Genomic DNA, 24,907 nt, shown 5'->3' on the forward strand with positions numbered 1-24,907 from the left:
CATTTAAACACTGCAGAGAGTAGAATTAACAGTAACAGTATTGTAGAAATGCATTTCACCGAAACAATAACGTGGCGCACAGTGTGACGCATGCTCCAGTTTATTGTATTTCCAGACTTGCTTTCGGCACAATTTACAGTGCACGCTACTCTGTTTTTTGTCAGACTTGAAATAGCCGAAATACCTTCACACTACGGAACTTCTATGGCTCTTCCGTTCGACAATCTCTCCGGCGTTGGAACCATCATCTGTTTTCTCTTCGGTCACGCTTGGTTGATTTTTCTAGTCGGCACACTCATTTCCTCCATTATGCGCTGGCTCCATTACCCGCTGGCTGCTTCCCAAACAAACACACGTGCGGCTTGGCACTTGTGCTGTACATAACAAGTCACGCGACGTGACGCTGCGGCTGTGATTGGTTCGGCTCTGCGCTACTTAATTTGGATTGGCTGACCTTTTTTTTTTTTTTTTTTTTTTTTAAGAGGACAAGAGCGGTGAAGTCTATCGCGATAGTTTAATTTCTCTATCGAGTAAAAGTTATATCGCGATACATATCGTTATCGTTCTATCGCCCAGCTCTACATCCAGGCATCCATGAAAACAATTTATGAAATTTAACGGAGTTAGAAGTTAGCAGGAAGTTAGCTCGCTAGTTTCCATCTAAGTATAATATTGCATGTTCACACCAAGAGATTTTCTAAATCAAATTAAGATGTACAGCTCTGCTATCACTTCACATAAATGAAGACAGGAAAGTAAACGTTTTGTGGGGTTAATGAAGTTGGGCTAGCTGGTATATAATGATGTGCTATGTGATCGCTAGCTACACAGCATAGACACAGTGAAGCTGGAGCACGCTAACTTTTCTCGATGTTTAGGGCCAAAATGCAATCGCATTGCAGGATTGTAAATCAGGGGTCTCGAACTCCATGCCTCGAAGGCCGGTGTCCTGCAGGTTTTAGATCTCACCCTGGGTCAACACACCTGTATCAAATAATTAGGTCATTACCAGGCCTCTGAAGAACTTCAAGACATGTTGAGGAGGTAATTTAGCCATTTAAATCAGCTGTGTTGGCTCAAGGACACATTTAAAACCTGCAGGACATCGGCCCTCAAGGCCCGGACTTCGAGACCCCTGCTGTAAATGGACAAAACTTCAGTCAGGAGAACAATCGAGATAATCCACCCAGTCATTAATATAGGTTAGTCATTAATATACTGCTGCATGGGCTGGGCTGCAGTTACACCCAGGTTTTAAAAACTGAGTTTTAAAATCAACAGTGGTAATGAAACCCTAGAGAGGCCGACAGTGATCACTGACTGTTTTTAGGGGCTTGTTGAGATTAGATAGACCAAGATGCAAAGCATTAAAACGTGTTAAAAGCACAACAGCCTTAAAAAACACAGATCAGTTTGAGCGTGGAAGCAGGATTCATCACGTCATCACTTATAGACCTGATTGTCGACCAGTCTAAGATAATATTTCGTAAACTCCAACATTACTCAGTGTTTTTCATCTGTGTAGAAAGACAGACCTCTATTCATCTGTTACTGATGAGGAGTTGGATCGTATTGTAAGTGAAGTCCACAGAAGCCATCCAAACACCGGCTACAAGCTAATGCATGGATTTCTGAATGCAAGAGGTGTGCGTGTCCCTGGTGAGTATAATAAGCCTGTTATTGAAATTTATGAATAAGTGATCTGTTAGTGAGCTCAGGAGGAAGCATCTCCCAGCCAACCCAGAATTTCATCAGTTGGGCCAGCCAGAAAGTCAGAAATGGAGTTAAGAAAACATTTAGTTAATTGTTCATCATGCTGCAGAGAATATACAGTGAAATTGTGAATTTCATACATTATAACTTTCAATGCTTATTATCAAGCATTTGCAATATGAGCAATAGCTTTATTTAAAAAAAAAAAAAAAGGTGCCTATACCGGTTTCAATGAAGATCCGTAGAAATCCAGTGATGCGGCACATGGACTCAACATCAAATTCCTCATCTTCATCACTATCCTGAGCTGCCCATGTGATTTTGTCTATTACCATCTGATAGAACATGGAAGAGGACAACTTAGTCTACAGTACTGGTGAAAAGAATATATATTTTATCATTTTTATTAATAGGAAACAACAATTTCAGTATATTATATCATGGAAAGTTCGCCAAATACATTTATAAATAAGGTCTCATAAATCAGTGGTCCCCAACCCCTGGGCCACGGAACGGTCGGTGAGTCATCAGGTACAGGGGCTGTGAGAGTTGATGCTCAGGTGTGAAATTTATGGTTTTCAGGGTTTTTATCGTTAAATCTGTTTCCTTGGTTCTTTACCCGTGTGCTATGAATACATCTTTTTTTGTTAGCGGTACTGGTTTTATTTTGTTGTATTAATCCACTACAGATTTAAGGCTGGTCTCTAAAAATACTGTCGGACATAAACCATTCCATGGTGCAAAAAAGGTTGGGGACCGCTCTTATCAGTGATGAGAAAGAACTGGTTTACCTGTGGTGTGAACTGCATTTCTGCCATTCGTGGGAGAAGAAGCGGGACAACATCTGGCCTACTCGTTAGCAGGGGCCATACCATGACATCCTTGATTCCCTTTCTCTGCTGTTTGAGTTGGCGCATGGTTCTCCCAATAACCTTCCAGGCAGAGAGACACAAGCCACAGTATAAGAACAAATATCCTCCTGAATTCTACACAAGTTGGCACGGTAGAGGAAATTTACATGAAGACACACTGACGTGCTTTGCCATATCTATTTACACTGTAGTAGACTGTATACACCAAAGACAAATATAATAAATTTGCACAGTTTACAGTAATATACACTCAACAAAAATATAAACGCAACACCTTTGTTACTGCTCCCATTCCCCATGGGATGGACGTAGAGACCTAAAATTCATTCCAGATACACAATATAACCATCCCTCCCAAACAGTGGTCACAAATCAGTCCAAATGTGTGGTAGTGGGCACATCTGCTATATTGAGATAATCCATCCCACCTCACAGGTGTGCCACATCAGGATGCTGATCTGACATCATGAGTAGTGCACAGGTGTACCTCAGACTGCCCACAACAAAAGGCCACCCTGGAATGTGCAGTTTTGTCTCACAGCAAAATGCCACAGATGCCACAAGCAATGAGGGAGCGTGCAATTGGCATGCTGACAGCAGGAATGTCAACCAGATCTGTCGCCCGTGCATTGAATGTTCATTTCTCAACCATAAGCCGTCTCCACAGGCGTTTCAGAGAATATGGCAGCACATCCAACCGGCCTCACAACCGCAGACCTCGTGTAACCACACCAGCCCAGGACCTCCACATCCAGCAGGTTCACCTCCAAGATCGTCTGAGACCAGCCACCCAGACAGCTGCTGGAACAATTGGTTTGCACAACCAAACAATTTCGTCGCTCGTCGCCGTAACAGACTTGTGTGGGCAAATGCTCACATTCGATGGCGTCTGGCACGTTGGAGAGGTGTGCGCTTCACGGATGAATCATGGTTCACATTGTTCAGGGCAGATGGCAGCTGAGAATGTCCCAGTTCTTGCATGGCCAGCATACTCACCGGACATGTCACCCATTGAGCATGTTCGGGATTTGCTTGACCGGCGTATACGACAGCGTGTACCAGTTCCCACGAATATCCAACAACCTCGCACAGCCATTGAAGTGGAATGGACCAACATTCCACAGGCCACAATTGACAATCTGATAGACTCCATGCGACGATGTGTTGCACTGCATGAGGCAAATGGTGGTCACACCAGATACTGACCGGTTCTGGGTCCCCAGACCCCCAATAGCGCAAAAAACTGCACATTCCAGGGTGGCCTTTTGTTGTGGGCAGTCTGAGGTACACCTGTGCACTACTCATGATGTCAGATCAGCATCCTGATGTGGCACACCTGTGAGGTGGGATGGATTATCTCAATATAGCAGATGTGCCCACTACCACACATTTGGACTGCTTTGTGACCACTGTTTGGGAGGGATGGTTATATTGTGTATCTGGAATTAATTTTAGGTCTCTACGTCCATCCCATGGGGAATGGGAGCAGTAACAAAGGTGTTGCGTTTATATTTTTGTTGAGTGTACTTTTCAATTCACACACACATCTTTTATGGGGGCTTTGTTATTTTCCCAACATCAAACCACATTCTGCAGTAAAAAAAAATAAATAAAAAAAATTGCTAAGGTAACCTTTTTCATTAACTACAATGTGTCTTTAATTCCTATTTAAGTGCAAAACGTGGTAATGCAGACTTGAGATAACTGTTCTGCTGAAGGCATAACTGATGGGTGAGTGGGCAGATTCCCTTTCTAAATCAAGTAGTGATTTGGAATGTGTTTATTTTAAGAAGGGAATTTTAAAAACACAAACATACAGTAAATTTTTTAACTGCTGTCAGTATACTACAGCCTGAAGATATTTTGTAACAGGATTTCTGTGTTTGAAGTTTCATCTTGTGTGCGCGCATTTGTGGAATTAGGGTGTGAGTGCCAACACTTCCAGGTATGAAGGAAAAGGTCAGCTTTTGGTTATGAAAAACTATGTGCATGATTTAAGAAGAAGAAGAATTTTAACTTGACTGGGAGAATGGTAAATTTTAGTGCTTAAAAACCAAATATTTACAAAACTAATTTCGGCACTAATAAAAAGGGGGGGAAGGAAACATGACCATTGCCTGCCAGTGTTGAAGAAAAAGCTACTCTATACAAATCCGTCTGCTTATTAATTTCAACAACTACAACAATGTCTTTGATACTTAACCAGCAAGAACCTACCGCATGCACTAGAAGTTTGTTATGCAGCCATCTCCTATTTGTTTTATTTACTGCTGGGAGATCCCAAGACAGGGAAAGATCAGAGACTGTGTCTTGCTGTTCCTGAGTAAGTTCTTCGAGTTTAAGCTAAAATTAAGATTAAACAAGTTATTATGGTAGTCCACACACTAATTGTAATTCAATTATTTTTTTAATTTTACATACCATTTGTATGATACTCCGGATGTGCAGATCAGGACAGTCTTCTATAACAATTGTTGCCAATTCCGGGTCACCATTGAACAGCACGTGAATTATTGCAGGACTTAATCCTGTGACACGGGGACCATCATGCAAAAAGGTGTGGGCCAACATCCTTCCTGCAACCCGGAAGAGGCTGCTCTCGATAAGTACCTCTGATGTTGCTGGGACCAGATGGTCCGGTTCACCCTCAAATAGCAGTGTTCGACCCATTCCTCCTAGAAGTACCAAGAAAGCAGGGTTTTCTTTATTTTACTTTTTTAAATTTGCCAGTGCTTTATGTAAAACTGAATTTTCAAAATTATCACAAGCTTTAAAACAAGGAGAGTAAGGTAATTATGATAATATATACCAATATTATCCTTTAGTTAATTTCAAAAAAAAAAATCCAGACACAAACACCACATAAGAGTAAAATACATTTAAAAGTGGTGAAATACCGTGTATAGGAATTTATTTTACTTATGTATTAATCACATTATTTTATCGTATAATGCCTTGGTGCCACTGGATTTTAACAAGTCTCACACTCATACAGCAAGACAAATGATGGGGGTCTAGGTAAGGAAGTTAGGGGAGCAGACGACTCCACAGGAAGAGTCTTTTGTCTCTTCGAGGACTCTGGGAGGTAGCAAGGGAGTGTGAACCTTAAGGTGTGAAACAGTGTGTACTGCCTTTTGTTCCTGGAGAAGGTATTTAACTGAGAGCCATGCTGGGCTCAGAGAGACTCTGCTGACCGTCTGTCCCGCGGACATGCAGGCTCCACCAAGCTTGGTTGTCTGTTCTTTGTGTGTTTGGATTAAAGAATGTTAGCTACCGCTCGTCTGCAGGCTTTATTTAAATGGAAAAATTCCACAACAAAAGCATATGAAAATAGTGGTACACTTACCAAGATCTACTCTGAATCCAAACTGGAGTTTGGATATTATTGTTGTCACAAAGTACCGCATCACCCCTTGTCCAACAGCAGCATCACCTGGAATAAAATACAGATGATTACACTGTACAAAAAAAATTGCTGAGTATTATTGCCAAACCTATTTAATTAAAAACATTGTTTATTTATTGTTTTTTTTTTTTTAAAGAGAAAGCAATATTATTTTGGTTGGAATCCTAGAATCCTGACCCTGCCAGAAAACAAAAAAAGAGGAGTATTGTACAATACACATTTATATTAATAGTGGTAAGGTATATTATTTAGGACCACTGGGCCCATTCACAACAAACTTATTAACCTGTAACAAATTAAATTTATTTAATATTCAATTCAGTTTTTCACTGTAACAGGGCTACTTCTGTGTGATAGAGTAAAAACACTATAACTGTCATTGTAGTTAGCATGATTGGCCAACGGAGCTCATCGTATGATGCATTTCAGCCACATGAAATCAGTAAGCCACTAAGACAACTCCATTAAAAGACATTTAACTAATTAAATTTATTTAACACAATATATTTCTATTACTTTTTTTTTCGTCCAATATCCCTTATAAATGTAGACCTTAAAATAATCTGCAAAGCTCTCTCAAAGAGACTGGAGAAAATAACCCCCCTCTTAATTCATCCTGACCAAACTGGTTTCATAAAAGGTAGGCACTCATCAACAAATACACGTAGATTACTTAATTTGATAGACTACTCATACAGTAAAAACCTAGAAACTACAATATTCTCTTTAGACGCAGAAAAAGCATTTGACAGAGTTAACTGGAAATTTCTATTTGCAACTTTACACAAATTTGGTTTTGGATCCACTTTCATAAACTGGTTAAAAATATTATATAATTCCCCAACAGCTTGTGTTAGAACAAATGACCAGACATCCTCCAGCTTCTGTCTCTTGAGGGGCACCAGGCAGGGATGCCCACTCTCCCCTTCACTATTTGCAATTTTTATCGAACCACTAGCAGCAGCAATTAGACAGAATTCAGTAATTAAGGGCATAAAATGCAAGAACGTGGAACATAAAATCAGCCTTTATGCGGATGATGTGTTACTCTTTCTCCAAAATTCACAAACCAATATCTCTGGGGTGATTGAATTGATAAACTCTTTTGCAAGAATATCAGATTACTCAATTAACTGGTCAAAATCTACAGTCCTACCGATTAATTGCTCCTTCCATAATTCCTCTTCTACACCACTGCAATCGGGAAATATAAAATATCTGGACCAGCCGGCGAGCACTGTGAGGGTCATGTTTTTTGACTTTTCCAGTGCTTTCAACACCATCAGGCCGACCCTCCTGGGTGATAAGTTAGCAGCGATGCAGGTGGATGCTTCTCTGGTGTCCTGGATTGTTGATTACCTGACAGGAAGACCACAATATGTACGTCTCCCACAGTGTGTGTCTGACAAGGTGATTAGCAACACAGGGGCACCACAGGGGACTGTCCTCTCCCCCTTCCTCTTCACCCTCTACACCACAGACTTCAGCCACTGCACAGAGACCTGCCATCTTCAGAAGTTTTCTGATGACTCTGCGGTGGTTGGATGCATCAGCAGGGATGATGAGACAGAGTACCGGGCTGTGGTCGACTCCTTTGTCACGTGGTGTGAGCAGAATCATCTGCAGCTCAACGTGGCAAAGACCAAGGAACTGATCGTGGACTTCAGGAAGACCAGGAAACACTTGACCCCTGTTTCAATCCAGGGGGTCAGTGTTGACATTGTGGAGGACTATAAATACCTTGGAGTACACATTGACAATAAACTGGACTGGGCTAAAAACACCACAGCACTTTACAGGAAGGGCCAGAGTCGTCTCTATTTTTTGAGGCGACTGAGGTCCTTCAACATCTGCCAGAAAATGCTGAGGATTTTCTATGAGTCTGTGGTGGCCAGTGCGATCCTCTATGCTGTTGCATGCTGGGGGAGCAGGCTGAGGGTCGCAGATGCCAACAGACTTAATAAACTGATCCGTAAGGCCAGCAATGTTGTGGGGATGGAGCTGGACTCCCTCAAGGTGGTGTCGGAGAGGCGGATGCTGTCCAAGATAAAGACAATGTTGGATAACACCTCCCACCCACTCCATGACATGTTGGTCAGTCACAGGAGCTCGTTCAGTGAGAGACTGAGATTACCGAAAAGCACCACTGAACGACACAGGAAATCATTCCTGCCTGTGGCCATCTCCCTGTACAACGCATCCACTTAACACACTGTTTGCTGCTACAACTACACATGTTTCTTTTCCAAATATTTATTTATAAGTGACTTATGTATGTATGTATGTATATATATGTATATATTGTACTATTCTTAGTTAGCGTATTGTCTGTCTTGTCTTAATGTTGGTTTAAAATGGAGCACTGTAACAAAAAATAATTTCCCCCAGGGATCAATAAAGTATTCTGATTCTGATTCTGATTTAGGTATTAATGTTTCTCCCAAGCTTGCAGATCTAACTAAATTAAACCATATCCCACTTTTAAAGAAGGTAGAAGATGATCTGGCTAGATGGAAATGTCTACCCATATCACTCATGGGAAGGGTTGCCGCTATAAAAATGATGGTCTTACCAAAAATAAATTATTTATTCTCAATGATCCCAACTAAACCGCCACAAGATTGGTTCAGATCTCTAGATTCATGTATGTCCAAATTCCTTTGGAAAAATAAACCCCCACGTATAAGCTTAAAAACACTACAAAAGACCAAGGATAAAGGAGGACTAGAACTGCCTAACTTTCAGCACTACTTCTTAGCCAACAGGCTTCAGTTTATCTCAGGATGGCTAAAACACACCCTCTTAGATGAACCTTGGCTAGATGTAGAACAAGCACTCTGCAATAATCTAGAGATCTCAGACCTACCATTTATCAGCTCAAACATCCAACGACATGAATGCTTTAACCCTCCTGCCATCCTTTAAAAAACTCACACCCATCACCCTAGGGACCATTCTCAGCCACGCCATAAAAAGACCATATATCCATATTTTATTCCACTTTAAATTAGCCAACCTTGTAAAACTACTTCTCCCTGAAATATTCATGTAAAGTTTTGATTATATTTTCGTTGTTTTAACCCTTCAAATCCCAGTGTTATTACATGAGCGCCCTGTGTTATAAGCCCCAAAAACCAAAAAACGAAACTAAATATTTCCACAAAAAACCAGTTGAAGTAATATGTGATTGTCATTATAAGTAGGCCTTTAGATGGACCAAAGATTGGCACCAACATACATTTTGACCTGCCATTATTTTTTTTGCATTTTTTTTGCAATTTAAAAATTAAAACTTCAAGGCCCTGAGTCTTCATTGACATCCAAGAAAAGAAGAAAAAATAAAATCATATGATGATAATTTGGGGTTGAAAAATAGCGTTTATAATGGAAGTCAATGGGCAGAAAATGGTCCCCAGGGTGATGGGTGTGGGGATTTCTGCTGCTCAGCCATTTTAGGCTGATTTAAGGAATTCACACTGGAATATTAACATTGACAGGTAAAAACTATCCTGTGGCAAGTTTGGTTATATTCCACTGAACACAGTGGAAATGGCAGCCATTTAACACATAGCAGTGGCACAAAAAGGTCCCAAGAAGGCAGGAAGGTTAAAAGCATCAACATCAGCTCTTCTCTGACAGCATGGTGGGAGTTTCTAAAATTGACGGCGTCTTCATTAATCCCATGCAAACGTACACCTATCTGGAACAACCCTGACATATTACAAAACAATAATATGATAAACTTTTCAGATTGGAGTGATAAAGGAATCAAATATTTAGAACATATACTAGAAGGAACAGAATTTATTTCATTTGACGGACTAGTTACACAATATGGGATCAACAAGAAAAGATTTTTAGAATATCAACAAATTAAATCCATAGTAAAAAAGAAATTTAAACCGGGTCAAGTTGAACTACAAACACCACCAAGAGTGGTTCAATTTCTTACTCTTAAACCCCCCAAATTACTATCCAAAATATACAGAATGCTTTCTAAAACAGATGAATCAATATCACTTCCTATTGCAAAATGGGAAGCGGATTTATCAGTTAACTTAGACCTAAACTTCTGGTCTCAGATTTGCTTAAAAACCTTTCATCTAATTAGAAATCCCAGTCTTCAATTAATTCAATACAAAATATTACATAGAGTGCACTATACAGGTCATCGGATGTTCAAGATGGGCTTTACGTCTACCAACAACTGCTCACACTGCCAAACCAATTCACCGGACAATTATATCCACGCTCTTTGGTTCTGTCCACCAGTTCAGAAGTTTTGGCGCGAGATATGTGAAGACTTATCGAAGTGTCTGAAATGTAACATTCCAACTTCCCCCTTAGTGTGTTTGTTGGGCAGCTTAGATAATGTCACTTCAGAAAAGAATATAGCCCATATGGTTTTCACTGCCCTATGCATAGCCAAGAAAACAGTCCTCATGAACTGGAAAAATAAAAATAATCTTAATTCTAACCAATATAGAAATTATCTATTAGATTACATTAGTCTTGATACAGCCTCTGCCACCACATCAGATCAATTGCTCTGGGCTCCTTTGATCAGCTCCATCACCTAGTGGGGGTGGGGGGTCATAGTTTGGTCCCGCCTTCACTGTTGTGATTGGTGTGGGGGTAGGGACAGGCTTAGGGCGTCGGGGGGTTCCCCGGAGACATCTTCCTTGGGGGGCTCAACCCGGGGTAGCGGTCATGTCCGGTTAGGGGCTCTGTTGGCTCTCAGGTGACTGTTTCCTCGCGGCTGCGTGCAGCGGGGCTAGGGGAGGGTCTGTGCTGACGGACGTGGGTTACTGACCTGGTAGCCTGGCTGCCCCTGGGTGGGTCCGGGATGGGCGTGAGGTTCTGGGGGCGCTCCGTCTCTGGGCTGGGACCCGGACCGGGCCTCGGGGGCTTGGGTCCTGGTTGGTGTGTTGCCGGGGTTGTGGGCGGGTGGGTGCATGGGGGCCCAGCCCTGGAGCAGGGTGCCGCCGGTGCATCGAGCCACCTGGGGGGCTCTTCAACTGGTGGGGGAGATTGTCACATCTTGCAGGAGCTTTCCTCTCCTCAGGAGCTCCCTCTGCAGGAGGGGGAGATACAGGAGAGGTGGAGGAAGATCTCAGCCTGGGTGTTTATTGTCTTATGTAGTCTGGAAGATGAGTGGATGGTGGGGTGGGTGCAGTTTTCTCTGTGGTGGGGTTGGGTGGACTGTCCCGGGCTCTGTGGGGCCGGGCGGCGCTGCTGCGCTGGGCCCCGGTCTGGATGGGCCTGGGCCCCCTTTCCCTGGCGGGTCGCGGAGTGTGGGGGTGCCTACTGGGGTCAGCGGGGGAGCTGACCCCAGGGAGGGGTCACTTGCCCCTCCCTTCCTTCCCTCCCCATCTCCAGCTGCCTCCCTCTTCCCGCTCCACCACAACCACCCACACATGCAGGGCCTTGGAGTAGGGGTATGTCACCAGGGTGCAGAGGAGGCTACCCCCCCCTCTGTCCCCTTCTGGCTGCCTCTGCCTCAATTTTATCCCACAACTTAGACATTCACATTACTCACACTCTCATTACACATACATATAGGATCTTGGGGGTGGGCACGATACACGGAGTCCAAAGTACCATCAGGGTGTACACCCCACCCCTGGCATCGTTGCCCACCTCTCAATTTTAAATACACATAGACATTGAGGGCTAGCAGGAGGGACCATGCGCTTACCTGCTGCTCTCTGGCAGGTAGCTCCAAGCCCTCCTGGGTTTTAAATGCACCTTAAAACCATCATGCATCAACACTACAATGAGCGGGTGGAGGGAGGTTTGGAGTCTTCTCTCACCCCCATTCTCTGCGACCTGCTGGAGCAGGGGGGCTAGGAGGAGGAGTTGGCCGTCCGACTGCGGTCTGGAGTGTGGAGCCTTCCTGCTGCTGCGGAGTCGGGGCGGTCTGCCTCCCCCCACCGCAGGGAAAAGGGTAACACCACCTGGGTCTGGGTGCAGTTCCCCCCTCCAGGGGCGGGGGCACCTAGACCCGGTTTGTAGAGTACGCTTGGGGAGTGTGATCGTGTGTACAACGTCTCTTTATGTCTGTCTCCACGTTGGTTGAGTGTGGAGTAAGTGCATATGAGAGCATGAGGGTGGGAATGGATGTTTGTATCTGTGTGTGCCTGTATGTCTGTGTCTATATGTTAGGTTGGGTGTCAGGCGCCACCTCTCTGGGGACATCTCAGGCCCTCCAAGGTTTGGAGGCCTATCTCCCCCTACCACCACTTCCCCTGCCAGTGGCGGACCCCCTCAGACATCGGTGCGTTGGTGGTTCTTTGTGTCCGGGGATGGGCGTCCAGGTACACACCAGCTCACTCCTTGGCGGCCGCTTATCGGGGCCTGGAGCCTGGGGCTCGCTCGGGCCACTTCGGAGGTGGGGTGCCCCCGGCCTCTCGGCCTGGGGCTCGGTCACTCAGGCGCAGCTGGCTGCCGGCGGAGCTCACGGGCGCGTCACTGCAACTCCCCCTGGCTTCTGCTCCGCGGCTGCTGAGTGAGCCCTCATCTGGGACTCTCCTCAGCTCTTTCCGGGATAGTGGCGCAGCTGCCCCTCTGTTGGTCTTCCTTGGTCTCTTGTGTTCTGGGGGCCTCTGGATGTCTGGAGTTTTGATCTCCTCCACACCTGCTTCATGCCCTGGAGGACGGGGCTGTGGCCCCCCCACACCCTCTAGCAGATTATTACATGAAGGAACCTTTTAAAAAACAAAAAACAAGCGCGTCCATGCTCACAGGTGTACACCCAGGTAATCACACCCACAAACTACTCCCTTTTTGGCTCCTACCTCAAAGCACACTGTGTTCTGTTGATCTTATGTGCTGCACAATAATGTTTAACATTTAGTATTTACTGTCATATTCCCATATATCATTGTGATGTTGTTTATTCTATTACTCTTGTTCTCTTCTGCTTGCTTTCTTTTTTCTTTCTCAGCAGGTGACCCAGGTGATTGATATATGCATTTTTTTTTCTCTGCCCATTCTGTTGGTTTTTGTCTTTTGCCCTTCTCCCCCGTCCCTCTTCTCAGCTGTTTCTCTTTCCCTCTTTCTTTCTCCCCTTCTTTCCCCCAGTCAAGTCTGTCCCGTATTCAGTAAGTGAAAATAAAATAAACAATAAAAGGTGAATCAAATGGACCATTACGGCAAGGCTGGGATGGTCAGTTTGGTAAAGTAAATCCGTTGGGCATCCTTCTTTGCCTTTAGACAACAATTCTGAGGGCAAAAGAGCCAAACGGGACAGGCCAAAAATAAAAAAATAAAAAATAAATATACATATATATATATATACATATATATATATATATATATATATATATATATATATATATATATATATATATATATATATATATATATATATATTACTAACCATCAAGGGTACAATGAAGTGGACATGCCCATTCTTGTTGCTGTTTATAGAATGAGAGAAGTGCCCGGTCTCTGTCCTCCTCAGAGTCCCTCACATCCATCCTCAGCTGAAGTGGTGTCCCAGATGCATGTTCCCGAAGTAGATTTTCTCTGAAAACTTTGGCAGCATGAGCTGGATCTTTAATCACCACCCAATCTAGACCGCAAAAATAAATGAAACAATTACACATAGAAAAAACCGTCTTAACATGTTACATGCAGATATGCATTCCTTTACAGTCAAAGATGAAGAACACCTGAAAAATGTCATTCAGTGCAGCACCAAAAGGCAAATGGCCTAGTACCTATATAGTGTTTTACCACGAACACTAAAAGGCCTTTATACTACAGTCGCATTCACCCAATCAATCTTCTAATACATATTACCAGAAATATTCTAAATATTCCATTTCTGCACAGAATGAGGTTTGATTCCTGGTTTCAGTTACCCTAGCATCACTTTCAGGGTTTCCAAACAACATTAAGAACCCAAGAAAGTATTTTAACATTAATAGTCGTGAATTATATTGTTGATTACATGCAGTACTATTTATTTTAAAGTAATTTTATTAAAGGTAATATTTTATTACTGAATGAATGTAAGTTGTTTGCAAACTTATAGCAGCTCTATGTGTTTACACAAACCATTGTCAGGTTCTTTGTGAACAAATTCCTCAGTACCAGTTACTACTGCACTTTGAGCTGAGGTTTCTGATGTTTCAGGCCTAACTGGCACACTTTCACTGACTGTGGCTGGCTCTCTATCATTTTCTTCAACATGGCCTCCCTCTCGTTCTCTATGTGATTCCTGCGTGGATGTCCTTGAAGTTAACAAAATTGACATTGTCATACTCTCTCATTTTCCTAATGTAAAATGAATATGTAGTACACATATGTCTTTGTTAGTACTTACCCAGCACAGCTGTCTCTGTGCATTTTTATTTCAGAAAAGGAAAATTCCTTCTGACAAGTAATACAGGAGATGAGTGGACCAGAGGCATGACCTGAGCTCTCCTAAAAGATAAAAAACATCCATTTATAAATGTAAATTCCACAATGCTATTTATTTATATTATTATGTGTGAAATGATGACAATATAGATTTATGTACACAATCAAAGTGTAAGTCCTGTTGAAGTGGACGGATGTAGATTGTAGCCTGCCCAATCACTGCAGATGGGTCTTTCAGATACGCAATGGTATATCCAGTGCTGGGACATTGAAGCAATGCAAGATTTCGACTACGAGTAGATCCTGTAATTTTTAGAAACTCAAATCCTCCCCCTTCTTGGAGCTTTGGAAACACTTCCATCAGTTTAGTTCTTACAGTCTCGGGATCATTGTCATTCCCTGTATTTAAAAGAATAAACAGATAATCTCCATTCAATCAAACACCCACATATTTGAAAACAAGCCAGTACTATCTAATAGCCACAAAATAACAATCACACAGTTGAAATTTAAGTCCAATTTAAATTAAAATGACCAAATATTTATCACATTCACGGTAAAAATTATAAAAACAAAAAACAAACAAAAAAACCCTACAGTGAACCACAATCAAAACTGGGCTCTGGTAAATTTCTACTATCAGACTTACCTGAAAATGTCACTTTTTGCTCTCCAAGTCCTGCAGCATGGAGGTCTGCTTTAAGCTGAATGCTTGGAACTTTGTTAGCCTTGTGATCAGCCAAGCAACAGAACGTATGTGTGTAGCTTCTTCTAGGTACTAGGCTCTGTGCTGACCGTCTTATCATATTTCTTCTACTCCCACCATTATACGGAGCAAAGAGCCTTGCTAGCTCGGCTGCAACACAAAGAAAATATCCCAGCGGAACAGACCACCAGTCAGCTACAACAGTCTGAACTTTCAGCTTAGCATCATTTTAAACGTCACTAACGCTACACATCAGCACCAGGCATGGTGCTGCAAAATAAGGGCGTTTTACTGACTATCTAGTTTCATGCCCCATCCACACACAACGAAAGTGAGTCACACACAAAGCATAATTAGCTAACTACCACACATAAACCTAGGTGCACAACCCCCGCCCACTGAAATTTAGATGCTCATATGAATTGCTAAGATTTAACTGTGTGCTAAGTCATCAATTAGTATAACACGTGGCTGACGTTACTTACTTTGGACAGGTGTATGTAATGGTGCCGCAGGTATCTGCTGTGTCTGAGCTGACGGAGTTGGGGAATTTGTCCTCAGAGCTTCTTCAATTAAATTCGCTGCTTCTCTCAGCAGCTCCGGACAGCTTTTTGACATTTCTCGTACACGTCGTGCAATGTATCAATTGAGGTACACAACTATTGTCAAGTGTCTTGATTTTTATGGCGGCAACTTCTTGCTTCCAACTGCATAGCGCATCCAAGCAAAGTTAAAAAATGAATATCACCACCTAAAGGATCGGAGTGAGATTTAATGGGAGTACATCAATCATCAGCTTGTGGGGATAGGTTAATTGGATAATCCAAATTGCCACTAGGTGTGAATGTGTGAATGAATGTGAGTGCGAATGGTTGTCTGTCCCTGTGTGTTGGCTCTGTGACAGACTGGCGACCTGTCCAGAGCGTACCCCGCCTCTCACCCTATGACAGCTGGGATAGGCTCCAGCGCCCCCCGCGACCCTGAAAAGGATAAGCGGAAGCGAATGGATGGATGGATGGACGGACATCAATCTATTATCAGGGATCGATCTGTGTGGACTTGCTTTACAGTTTAACCAATCAGATGTCAGACAAGCTACAGGGAGAGCGTTAACCCCGCCTCCTTGCTGTGATGGGTGAGGCTGACAGATAAAATTATTTCATGATGAGAGCCAGGCGCCAGGACTGCCAAAATGAAATAAATAAATATATCATTAAATAATTAATTAAATGTGTCAATAATTAATTAATTAAATGTGTCAATAATTAATTAAAATGTGAAATACATAAATAATTAATTAAATGTGTCAATAATTAATTAATTAAATGTGTCATAACTATTTATTTAATTAATTATTGCCAATTTTAATTAATTATTTAATGGTGTATTTAATTAATTCATTATGGCAGTCCTGGCGTTCCATACAACAGGGCTTTAGCATCTGGAATGACACTTGTAGCTTGTTTCCATTCACACTCAGCTCGACAGCACTTGCGTCTGACAGCCTTCAGCCAGGGGTCAGATTTCGTTTTAGGCTGCCTGGTTCTTAACGGAGCCACAGTGTCCAAAGCAATCTGGTAGTTGAAATAAAACCATGAGCTCAGTTCCTCAGTCTGGCTGCACAAAAACTCTGGGACTTTACAGTTCTGGTTAAAAACTGTTAAAAACTGCTCAGCAGTGGGTCAAAAATACGACAGCGGCGAGCAGCAGCGCGGTTTAACTGAGGTACAGACAAGAGGAACTTGAAGCATCACAGGACTGTGGTCAGAAAACACAGCATCACAAATCTCTACGTTAAAAACAGAAACAAACAGAAAAACCATGAGATAAAACAAGATCAAGTGTGTGTCCATGTTCATGTATGGGACTGACTGAATAACACAAAGTTAGAATGCTTAGTATGTTTTTTAGGCTATTTTACAGTATGAAAATAAATAACTTATTAAAACAGATCATATACACATCCAATAACTAAGTGAAAATGATTGTTTTTGTTTTTTTATTTGCTAATAAAAGTGTCAATGCAGTCAACCATCGTTTTTGTCCTCGTGCATTAGTTTTGATTTAGTTATCAAGTAAAATTTAATAGTAATTTTTTTACTTTGATTTTTGGGATGTAGGATGATCGTTTTCATTTCTGTCTAACGCTGTGACATCTTTTTGTTCCAGCATGATTTCTTTCTCATTGACATTTGATGGGTTTTCAAGGTGTTCCATTAACATTACATCTTATTTATTATAATTTTATATGTGCGTGACTTGGGGCATGAACCAGAAAATATGCAACCCTCGTGGAGGTTTTTTGTCTCTAAATGATCAAAATGAAAAATCTCGGTATCATCGGGATTATGCTGATTATGCTCCCCCACTGTTATATTGCAGGCTGTGCGGATGCTGGATGCCAGACAGAGCTGACGATGGATGACATCGAGAAGATGGAGGATGTTTTGAGACAGAACACAGCAGAGCTGGTTGATCTTCGGAGCAAGGCTCTGGACACACAGTTCAGCCAGGAGGCTTTTGAAAAAAATGAAGACAAGACAAAGTTCTACACAGGGCTCCCCAACTTCTTAGTTTTAATTCAGATTTTTGAACTGTGCGAGCCCTATATCACCTCGGGACCTATGTCTTTGTTGTCCAAATTTGAACAATTCATACTAGTTTTGCTGAGGCTGAGACTAAATCTGCCCCTGAAAGATTTAGCTTTCAGGTTCAATATTTCTCTGTCCACTGCTTCTAGAGTTTGGCATAAAGTAATTGACATACTTCATAAAAGGTTAGAGTTCCTAATTGAGTGGCCAGAGCGACATGTTCTTCAAGCTACGATGCCACTGAGTTTCAGACAGGCATTTGGATGTAAAGTGGCTGTGATTGTTGATTGCTTTGAAGTCTTTATTGAGAGACCATCTAATCTTCTTGCACAAGCTCAAACTTGGTCCAACTACAAGCACCATCACACTGTAAAATTTTTGATTGGTGTTGCCCCCCAAGGCTACGTCACTTACATATCTTCTGCCTGGGGAGGGAGAGTTAGCGATAAGCAGATCACAATAGAGAGTGGCCTCCTAAAGAACTTGTTACCTGGAGATATTGTCCTTGCAGATCGTGGGTTCAATATTGGCGATAATGTGGGGTTTTACTGTGCTTCACTACAGACACCGGCATTCACTAAAGGGAGAAAACAGCTGTCAGCCTATGAAGTGGCAGAGACAAGGAAAATAGCCAATTTGCGTATCCATGTTGAGCGAGTCATAGATTTAGTCAGGAGGAAATATCAAATTCTGCAGAGCAGGGCTATGCCAATAGAGAACATGTCCACAAAGCCAGGTGAGACACATGCATTGATCGACAAGATTGGGGTAATTTGTTGTGCCTTATCAAATCTCTCCGAGTCTGTTGTCCCACTGGAGTAAGGGGGGTGGGTGGTAATCGATCAGTTAAAAAAAATTAAATGTCTTGTCACTGTCACGGCTCACAGAAGGGGGTGGAGAGGAAGAGTAGTGTCCAGTATCTGCTGCTTGGCTCTGGTGATAAGTAGAACAGGGTAGAGTAATAGTAGTACCTAAGTCCTGACTCCTGATTAGTCTGTAAATGTTTTCAAATGAAATATTTTTCTCCAACTGTCATATTGTGCTGGCAGTTTGTACAGTATTATACTGTGAGATGGATTGCAATCTATTTTGTTTATTTGTTTAAAAGTCTAATCTTGTAAATAAACCACCAATGTATTATTATGCTGCCTCAATAGCATTTAATCATTGTGTAGTGTTACACAACACTTAAATGACACAATTAAATGTACAATAAAATTAAATGACAATTTGTGCTCTAATGCTACGTCAGAGCAAATACAATAGCCAGAACTCATAATGACTACCATCAGGTCATAACAATATTCAAAATGTCATTATGTTGTCGTCCTTTTATCACATTACACATGTATGTTTGTAACTTGCTGTCCCAGTATTTCTGGGAGTATACTGTTTCTAAAAAAACACTCAACTTTAGGAATCGCATCATCCCAAAACTCAAGGTCAGGCAAAATCCTTTCAACAAATATGTCATTGCGGTTCCACACAACAAAGTCACAGTACTCTGCATTTGCAATGTGAAGCTGTGCCTGAATTTGGTAATAGTAGTCATGAGTTGGGTCCAGTGTGACATTATCCCCGTCACTGATGAGGCAGAAGCCCTTCTCCCCAGCACGCATGCGCAGGTTGACCGCATCTTTCTGAGAGTGTGGGCACTAAAATCACAGTGATGAGAACAACAATCAAGATTTATCTGATGAAACAGTGAAGAAGCAAAGATGATGGGTGTGGTCTGTGTTATCATAATCTCTCATTGCCCAAAACAAATGTCTATTTGACACAGACAATAAAGCCTCATCTTATCTTAATTGAACAATAGATTAGAAATTAGAAAAGGTATTTCCTGCATTTTTACTCAGTTCACTGATTCTTATGGAAAGATGTCACACCTATGGCCTTGACTACAACAGAGTCAATACCTTAATCTCGCAGATGCCAGTTCCATGACAGTCACAAGTGACTATCCCATCAGGGGAGGTCCCCATGTATGGCCACTTGGGGTTCAGCCAGAGACCGCTGTCCATACATGAGAAGCCTGCATGCTCCTGGCTCATAAGCTTCTCATATGCTCCTCTGGCTTGTGCTTCATGTTTGCATCCATAACTATAAACAGTACACATGCCAAACATGAAAAGGAAATTATTACTTAGTATTGGATGTGTAAAACAGTAAAGTGATGTATTATACAATATGCCATTACCCTAAACTATACTTAGTTCTTACCCTGTATAACCCTAGCCGTATAAGCCTATAACTAACCTCCATCTTCATAACACTTTTTAGTTACAGTTATGGACAGTTTCATACCCCAAATCTTAACTCTGCCTTACCCTACATCAAACCCTAAATACCTTGTAGCAGCTGTGGTGAACCTATATGCCTCTGGATAGCATATGGCCTTGATCAAGCTCTTTGATGGTTGCTGGGGGTTGGTCTTAAGAACTTGTTTCAGCTTAGAGGCAGTTACGCGTCCAGCTCTTTGCCTAAACCAAATACTGCTTGCACTCTGACTTCGAGTCGCCCTCTCTACAGCCTGGACTTGGGACAGGGTGAGCTCTTCAAGCTGGAAGTCCAGGCATAGCTCTTCAAGGTCTTTGGGGGGGAGCTGCAGTGTCTCTGGTGTTCTGTACTCAGGCACAGTTTTAGGAAGCATGCTAGACTGGGGGACAAATTCTTTGTGGTAAGGTTCCCTAGACATCAGTGCTGCACTCCTTGGACAGTTTTTGCTTAAACTCTCAAAAAACCTACAGTATGTCTCTGAATCTCTCTGCACTCTTGGGCATGGAAGTGATTTCCCAACCTTTTGTGTACTTGTGCAGCCATCAATGGAACACTCAAGCTTTCGTTTTTTTGACTTTGCTGAAGAGAAGTCAATCAGAGTTACTGGGCAAGCAGGAATCTGGAAAAATTAAGCCAAAGAAGATCATTAAAATTTAAAAAGCTCTTTTCCAAAACGCTATATATTCGTTTCCAAAAATATTCGAAATTGAACAGTGATGGCAGTGGAGTGAGTATGTGTGTTTTAGGCTGGGTATAGTGGTTGGTTGGCAGTGAAGTGTGTGTGTGTATGTTGGGTGGGGATGGAGGTGCCATGTGCTGGGTATAAAAGGAGTGGAAAGTAAGCAGTTCCATGTTGATGAAAATGTGGTGTGAGGAGTTGTGAGTATTGAGGAATGCATGAGAAATGTGAATATATAAAGTGCTGCAGTCAGGTGTGTGTGTGCGCAGAAAACAAGTGCTAGGGTGTTGAGGCATGCATGAGAAGGGTGTGATATACAGTATACGGTTCTGCAGTCATGGTTATGTTAGTCATGAAAAAGGAAATGGCTTTTAAATGCTGTTATAGCGTTTTGGAATAGAACTCTTCATTTATTAAAGTACTGCCTTTTGTCTGACCCCTCACCTGCAACCTGCCCGGCTTGATTAGATCTACCAGGAGCTTGAAGCCCCCGCCGGTATAGCCTACAGGGTCATTGAGGCACTCAAGCTTCCCCACCACGACAAGGTAGCAGTATAGGGGAAGATATTTTATCCTACTGTCACATGAAGTCCCAATATAACATTCTTTATCCTACATTTTGCTTTTTGGCTTACCTTTTTAACATGAGATGGCATCAGCCACTTGCACTGCTCTGATGTGCATGTCGCTCTCATTTTCACCCCAGCTTCAACTGCAAAAAGAACAGCTCCAACGTGCGAGCATGATTCTGATAGTCTGGAAATAGAGCACATAATCTTTTTAACATGAAATGCAATATTTACAGTACATTTTGATGATGCATAGCTTACTAATACTAATGTGCAATGGCACTTTATTTGAAGTAACATGTTTATTCATTAACTCTTTCTCAACAGCCTATAGAGAAATCATTATCTAGGTGATGACATGACTGAATAGTTCTACCCTCTATCTGAAAAATGCATCTGAGTGTCATGAGGGATCTAAGGCAATCACACAAATTCTTAGCTGATGAATTCTTAGCTAAAAGAAAACACTCTCTCCCCACTACTACTGAAGTACACCTGCAAAATGCTAGCAGTGCCCTATGCGTATATGTGTGTGTGTGTGTGTGTGTGTGTGTGTGTGTGTGTGTGTGTGTGTGTGTGTGTGTGTTCTCATTGCAATAACATCCTACTTAATTAGGCTACTAACCCTGCCATACAATTGCAATGAGCTGCAATCACTTCTCCATCCTCCTTTGCAATTACCCAAGTCTTCAGAGGTGTCTCGTTAGACCGCTGAGAATGGTTTACCTTGAAACAAACAACTGTCACTCTAACGAAGTCCTAAGGATGTGGCATGTTTGTTGACGTTAAAGCCGCTACCGCTAACTGTTAGTGTGTTTAAGATAAAGCAATATAAGAACAAACACTCACCCTTGCAAACACCAAACTGTATCCATCACGGAGACGTTTTGTTCCAAGGTTGTGGACCCACCCGCTGACAAAAAAATTGTACGCCTCCAGACTCTTGAAAGCTTTCATTTGCTGCCTAGTGTAGTAAGAAGTCTGGAGGACCAAGTAGTTGGTGATATCCACAGCCTCGATAGTAGGCAAATCCTTTACTTCTGTGGTGTATTCGGACATTTTCAAAGAATACGGATCACGTCCGATATATTTTTTAACTATCTGTTTATATCTCTCCCGAGAAACGGGGTCTAAAGTTGCACAATAGCTGCTCTCCTGACTCTCCACAGTGTCCTCCATGTTTACTTCCGCCCTCCACTCAAAAATCGCGCTGCCTCCGCACGTCATCAGAACCACGTGACCGCAACCCAACTATTAACACATAGTGAGTGAGAAAGGTGACTGGAAAGGAAAAACTTTCAGAAAAACCGAATCCAAACTGGAAGCTGGTTCCACAGAAGAGGGGCCTGAAAACTGAAAGCTCTCCCTCCCATTCTACTTTTAAATACTTTAGGAACAACAAGTAGGCCTGCAGAGCGAGAGCGAAGTGCTCTAATAGGGTGATACTACAAGGTCATTAAGATATGATGGGGCCTGATTATTTAAGACCTTGTATGTGAGGAGCAGGATTTTGAATTCAATTCTAGATTTAACAGGAAGCCAATGAAGGGAAGCCAAAACAGGAGAAATCCGCTCTCTCTTTCTAGTCCCTGTCAGGACTCTTGCTGCAGCATTTTGGATTAGCTGAAGGCTTTTCAGTGAGTTTTTTGGACATCCTGATAATAATGAATTACAGTAGTCCAGCCTGGAAGTAATAAATACATGAACTAGTTTTTCAGCGTCACTCTGAGACAGGCTATTTGTAATTTTAGAGATGTTGCGCAAATGGAAGAACACAGTCTTACATATTTGTTTAATATGTGCGTTGAAGGACATATCCTGGTCAAAAATGACTCCAAGGTTCCTCACAGCATTACTGGAGGCCAAGGTAATGCCATCCAGAGTAAGAATCTGGTTAGATACCATATTTCTAAGATTTTCAGGGCCGAGTACAATAACCTCAGTTTTATCTGAATTAAGAAGCAAAAAGTTAGCGGCCATCCAGGTCTTTATGTCTTTAAGACATTCCTGCAGTTTAACTAATTGGTGTGTGTTATCTGGCTTCATGGACAGATAGAGCTGGGTGTCATCTGCATAGCAGTGAAAATGTATGCTATGTCTTCTAATGATGCTGCCTAAGGGAAGCATGTATAATGTAAACAGAATTGGTCCTAGCACTGAACCCTGTGGAACTCCATAATTAACCTCAGTGTGTGAAGAGGACTCTCCATTTACATGCACAAACTGGAGTCTATTAGATAGATATGATACAAACCACTGCAGTGCAGTACCTGTAATACCTACAGCATGTTCTAATCGCTCTAATAGGATATTATGGTCAACAGTATCGAACACTGCACTGAGGTCTAGCAGGACAAGCACAGAGATGAGTCCACTGTCAGAGGCCATAAGAAGATCATTTGTAACCTTCACTAAAGCTGTTTCTGTGCTGTGATGAGCTCTGAAACCTGACTGAAACTCTTCAAATAAACCATTCCTCTGCAGATGATCTGTTAGCTGTTTGACAACTACTCTTTCAAGGATTTTTGATATGAAAGGAAGGTTGGAGATTGGCCTATAATTAGCTAAGACTGCTGGGTCTAGAGATGGCTTTTTGAGTAAAGGTTTAACTACAGCCAGCTTGAAGGCCTGTGGTACATAGCCGATTATTAGAGATAGGTTGATCATATTTAAGATTAAAGCATTAATTAATGGCAGGACTTCTTTGAGCAGTTTTGTAGGAATGGGGTCTAAAAGACACGTTGATGGTTTGGAGGAAGTAATTATTGAAGATAACTCAGAAAGATCAATTAGAGAAAAAGAGTCTAACTTCACATCAATGGTACTAAGAGTAGCTGTAGATAATATTACATCTGTGGGATGATTATTGGTAATTTTTTCTCTAATGATAAAAATTTTATTTGTGAAGAAGTTCATGAAGTCATTACTAGTGTGTTGTCTTCGTATAGCTTTGAATAATTACACAGCATCCACTTGTGTTTCGCGAGCGTCTGCTCCAAACATTTTTATTATCTCATTCACAAATCAGTCTTCTTTTATAGAGGCATTCATGAGCCCTCTCAAATACAGCGCCCCCTACTGGCAAAACCCCATTAGCACATGAACACCCACACATCACCACATCCCCTTTTCTCTGACAACATAGGTCCCACGAATCAACATATAAAGTTAGAGTAATAATCTATCACCAACAGATAGTCTTTCCCATTAAAATGAAATAAATCTGTTCCGACTTTCCTCCAAGGAATCATCATGGGTTCTCTTGCCTGTCTGCTCTGAAACTTGTTACATGTTTCACACTTTCCGACCATGGTCTCAATGTCTTTATTAATGCCAGGCCAGTACACAGTGTCTCTAGCCCTCCTTTTACACTTTTCTATTCCCAGATGTCCCTCATGTATTCTTTGAAGTATCAGCTGTCTCAGACTATGTGGTATCACAATCCAATTGCCTCTCAACAGCAGTCCATTTACCACATTGAACTCCGATCTAACATGATAATACTTTGAACAAGACCCTTTGGGCCAGTCTCCTTGGATATTTTCCATCACCGTTTGCAGCTCCCTGTCTGCAGCTGTCTCCTCGCATATTTGTTTTATCTTTGCGTCAGACACTGGCAGAGACTCCACTATCATATTAACATGATCGTCTACTTCTTTCTCAGTGGAGCTTGCGTGACACACCTCTGATGCTCGCGACAGTGCATCCGCTAAAGATAAAT

General features: G+C 42.1%; 3 protein-coding genes across 3 annotated transcripts; 1 reads left to right on the forward strand and 2 right to left on the reverse strand.

Moving 5' to 3' along the window:
* Positions 1-1,811: 1,811 nt before the first annotated feature.
* LOC146614004 (uncharacterized) lies at positions 1,812-15,685 on the reverse strand. The gene is made up of 8 exons (XM_085378603.1): positions 15,553-15,685; positions 13,373-13,567; positions 5,932-6,018; positions 5,007-5,260; positions 4,803-4,928; positions 2,505-2,645; positions 1,937-2,048; positions 1,812-1,816 (listed from the first exon to the last, which is right to left on the reverse strand). The coding sequence occupies exons 1-8, from the start codon at positions 15,683-15,685 to the stop codon at positions 1,812-1,814; spliced, it is 1,053 nt and encodes a 350-aa protein (XP_085234729.1).
* Positions 15,686-17,431: 1,746 nt separating this feature from the next.
* LOC146614005 (uncharacterized) lies at positions 17,432-18,480 on the forward strand. The gene has a single exon (XM_085378604.1). The coding sequence runs from the start codon at positions 17,485-17,487 to the stop codon at positions 18,478-18,480; it is 996 nt and encodes a 331-aa protein (XP_085234730.1). The 5' UTR covers positions 17,432-17,484.
* Positions 18,481-18,985: 505 nt separating this feature from the next.
* On the reverse strand, positions 18,986-22,413 carry LOC146614006 (uncharacterized). The gene is made up of 6 exons (XM_085377926.1): positions 22,036-22,413; positions 21,812-21,912; positions 21,253-21,373; positions 20,010-20,557; positions 19,578-19,761; positions 18,986-19,313 (listed from the first exon to the last, which is right to left on the reverse strand). Exons 1-6 carry the CDS (start codon positions 22,411-22,413, stop codon positions 18,999-19,001), a joined length of 1,647 nt encoding a protein of 548 aa, XP_085234052.1. The 3' UTR covers positions 18,986-18,998.
* Positions 22,414-24,907: the final 2,494 nt, after the last annotated feature.

Source organism: Diplotaxodon limnothrissa, linkage group LG18 (genome assembly GCF_057381915.1).
Source record: "Diplotaxodon limnothrissa isolate DT_005_m linkage group LG18, D_limnothrissa_male_GT1.1, whole genome shotgun sequence".
Lineage (NCBI taxonomy): Eukaryota > Metazoa > Chordata > Actinopteri > Cichliformes > Cichlidae > Diplotaxodon > Diplotaxodon limnothrissa.

Coding starts and splice junctions, on each gene's coding strand:
- LOC146614006 (XM_085377926.1), bottom strand. CDS start 22,413: ATGACGTGCGGAGGCAGCGCGATTTTTGAGTGGAGGGCGGAAGTAAAC. Junction 19,762..20,009: donor TTCACCACAGCTGCTACAAG/GTATTTAGGGTT, acceptor TACTGTTTATAG/TTATGGATGCAAACATGAAG. Junction 19,314..19,577: donor CTGGCATCTGCGAGATTAAG/GTATTGACTCTG, acceptor CTGTGATTTTAG/TGCCCACACTCTCAGAAAGA.
- LOC146614005 (XM_085378604.1), top strand. CDS start 17,485: ATGGATGACATCGAGAAGATGGAGGATGTTTTGAGACAGAACACAGCA.
- LOC146614004 (XM_085378603.1), bottom strand. CDS start 15,685: ATGTCAAAAAGCTGTCCGGAGCTGCTGAGAGAAGCAGCGAATTTAATT. Junction 13,568..15,552: donor ATTACATACACCTGTCCAAA/GTAAGTAACGTC, acceptor TTTGCGGTCTAG/ATTGGGTGGTGATTAAAGAT. Junction 5,261..5,931: donor TGGATTCAGAGTAGATCTTG/GTAAGTGTACCA, acceptor TGGTACTTCTAG/GAGGAATGGGTCGAACACTG.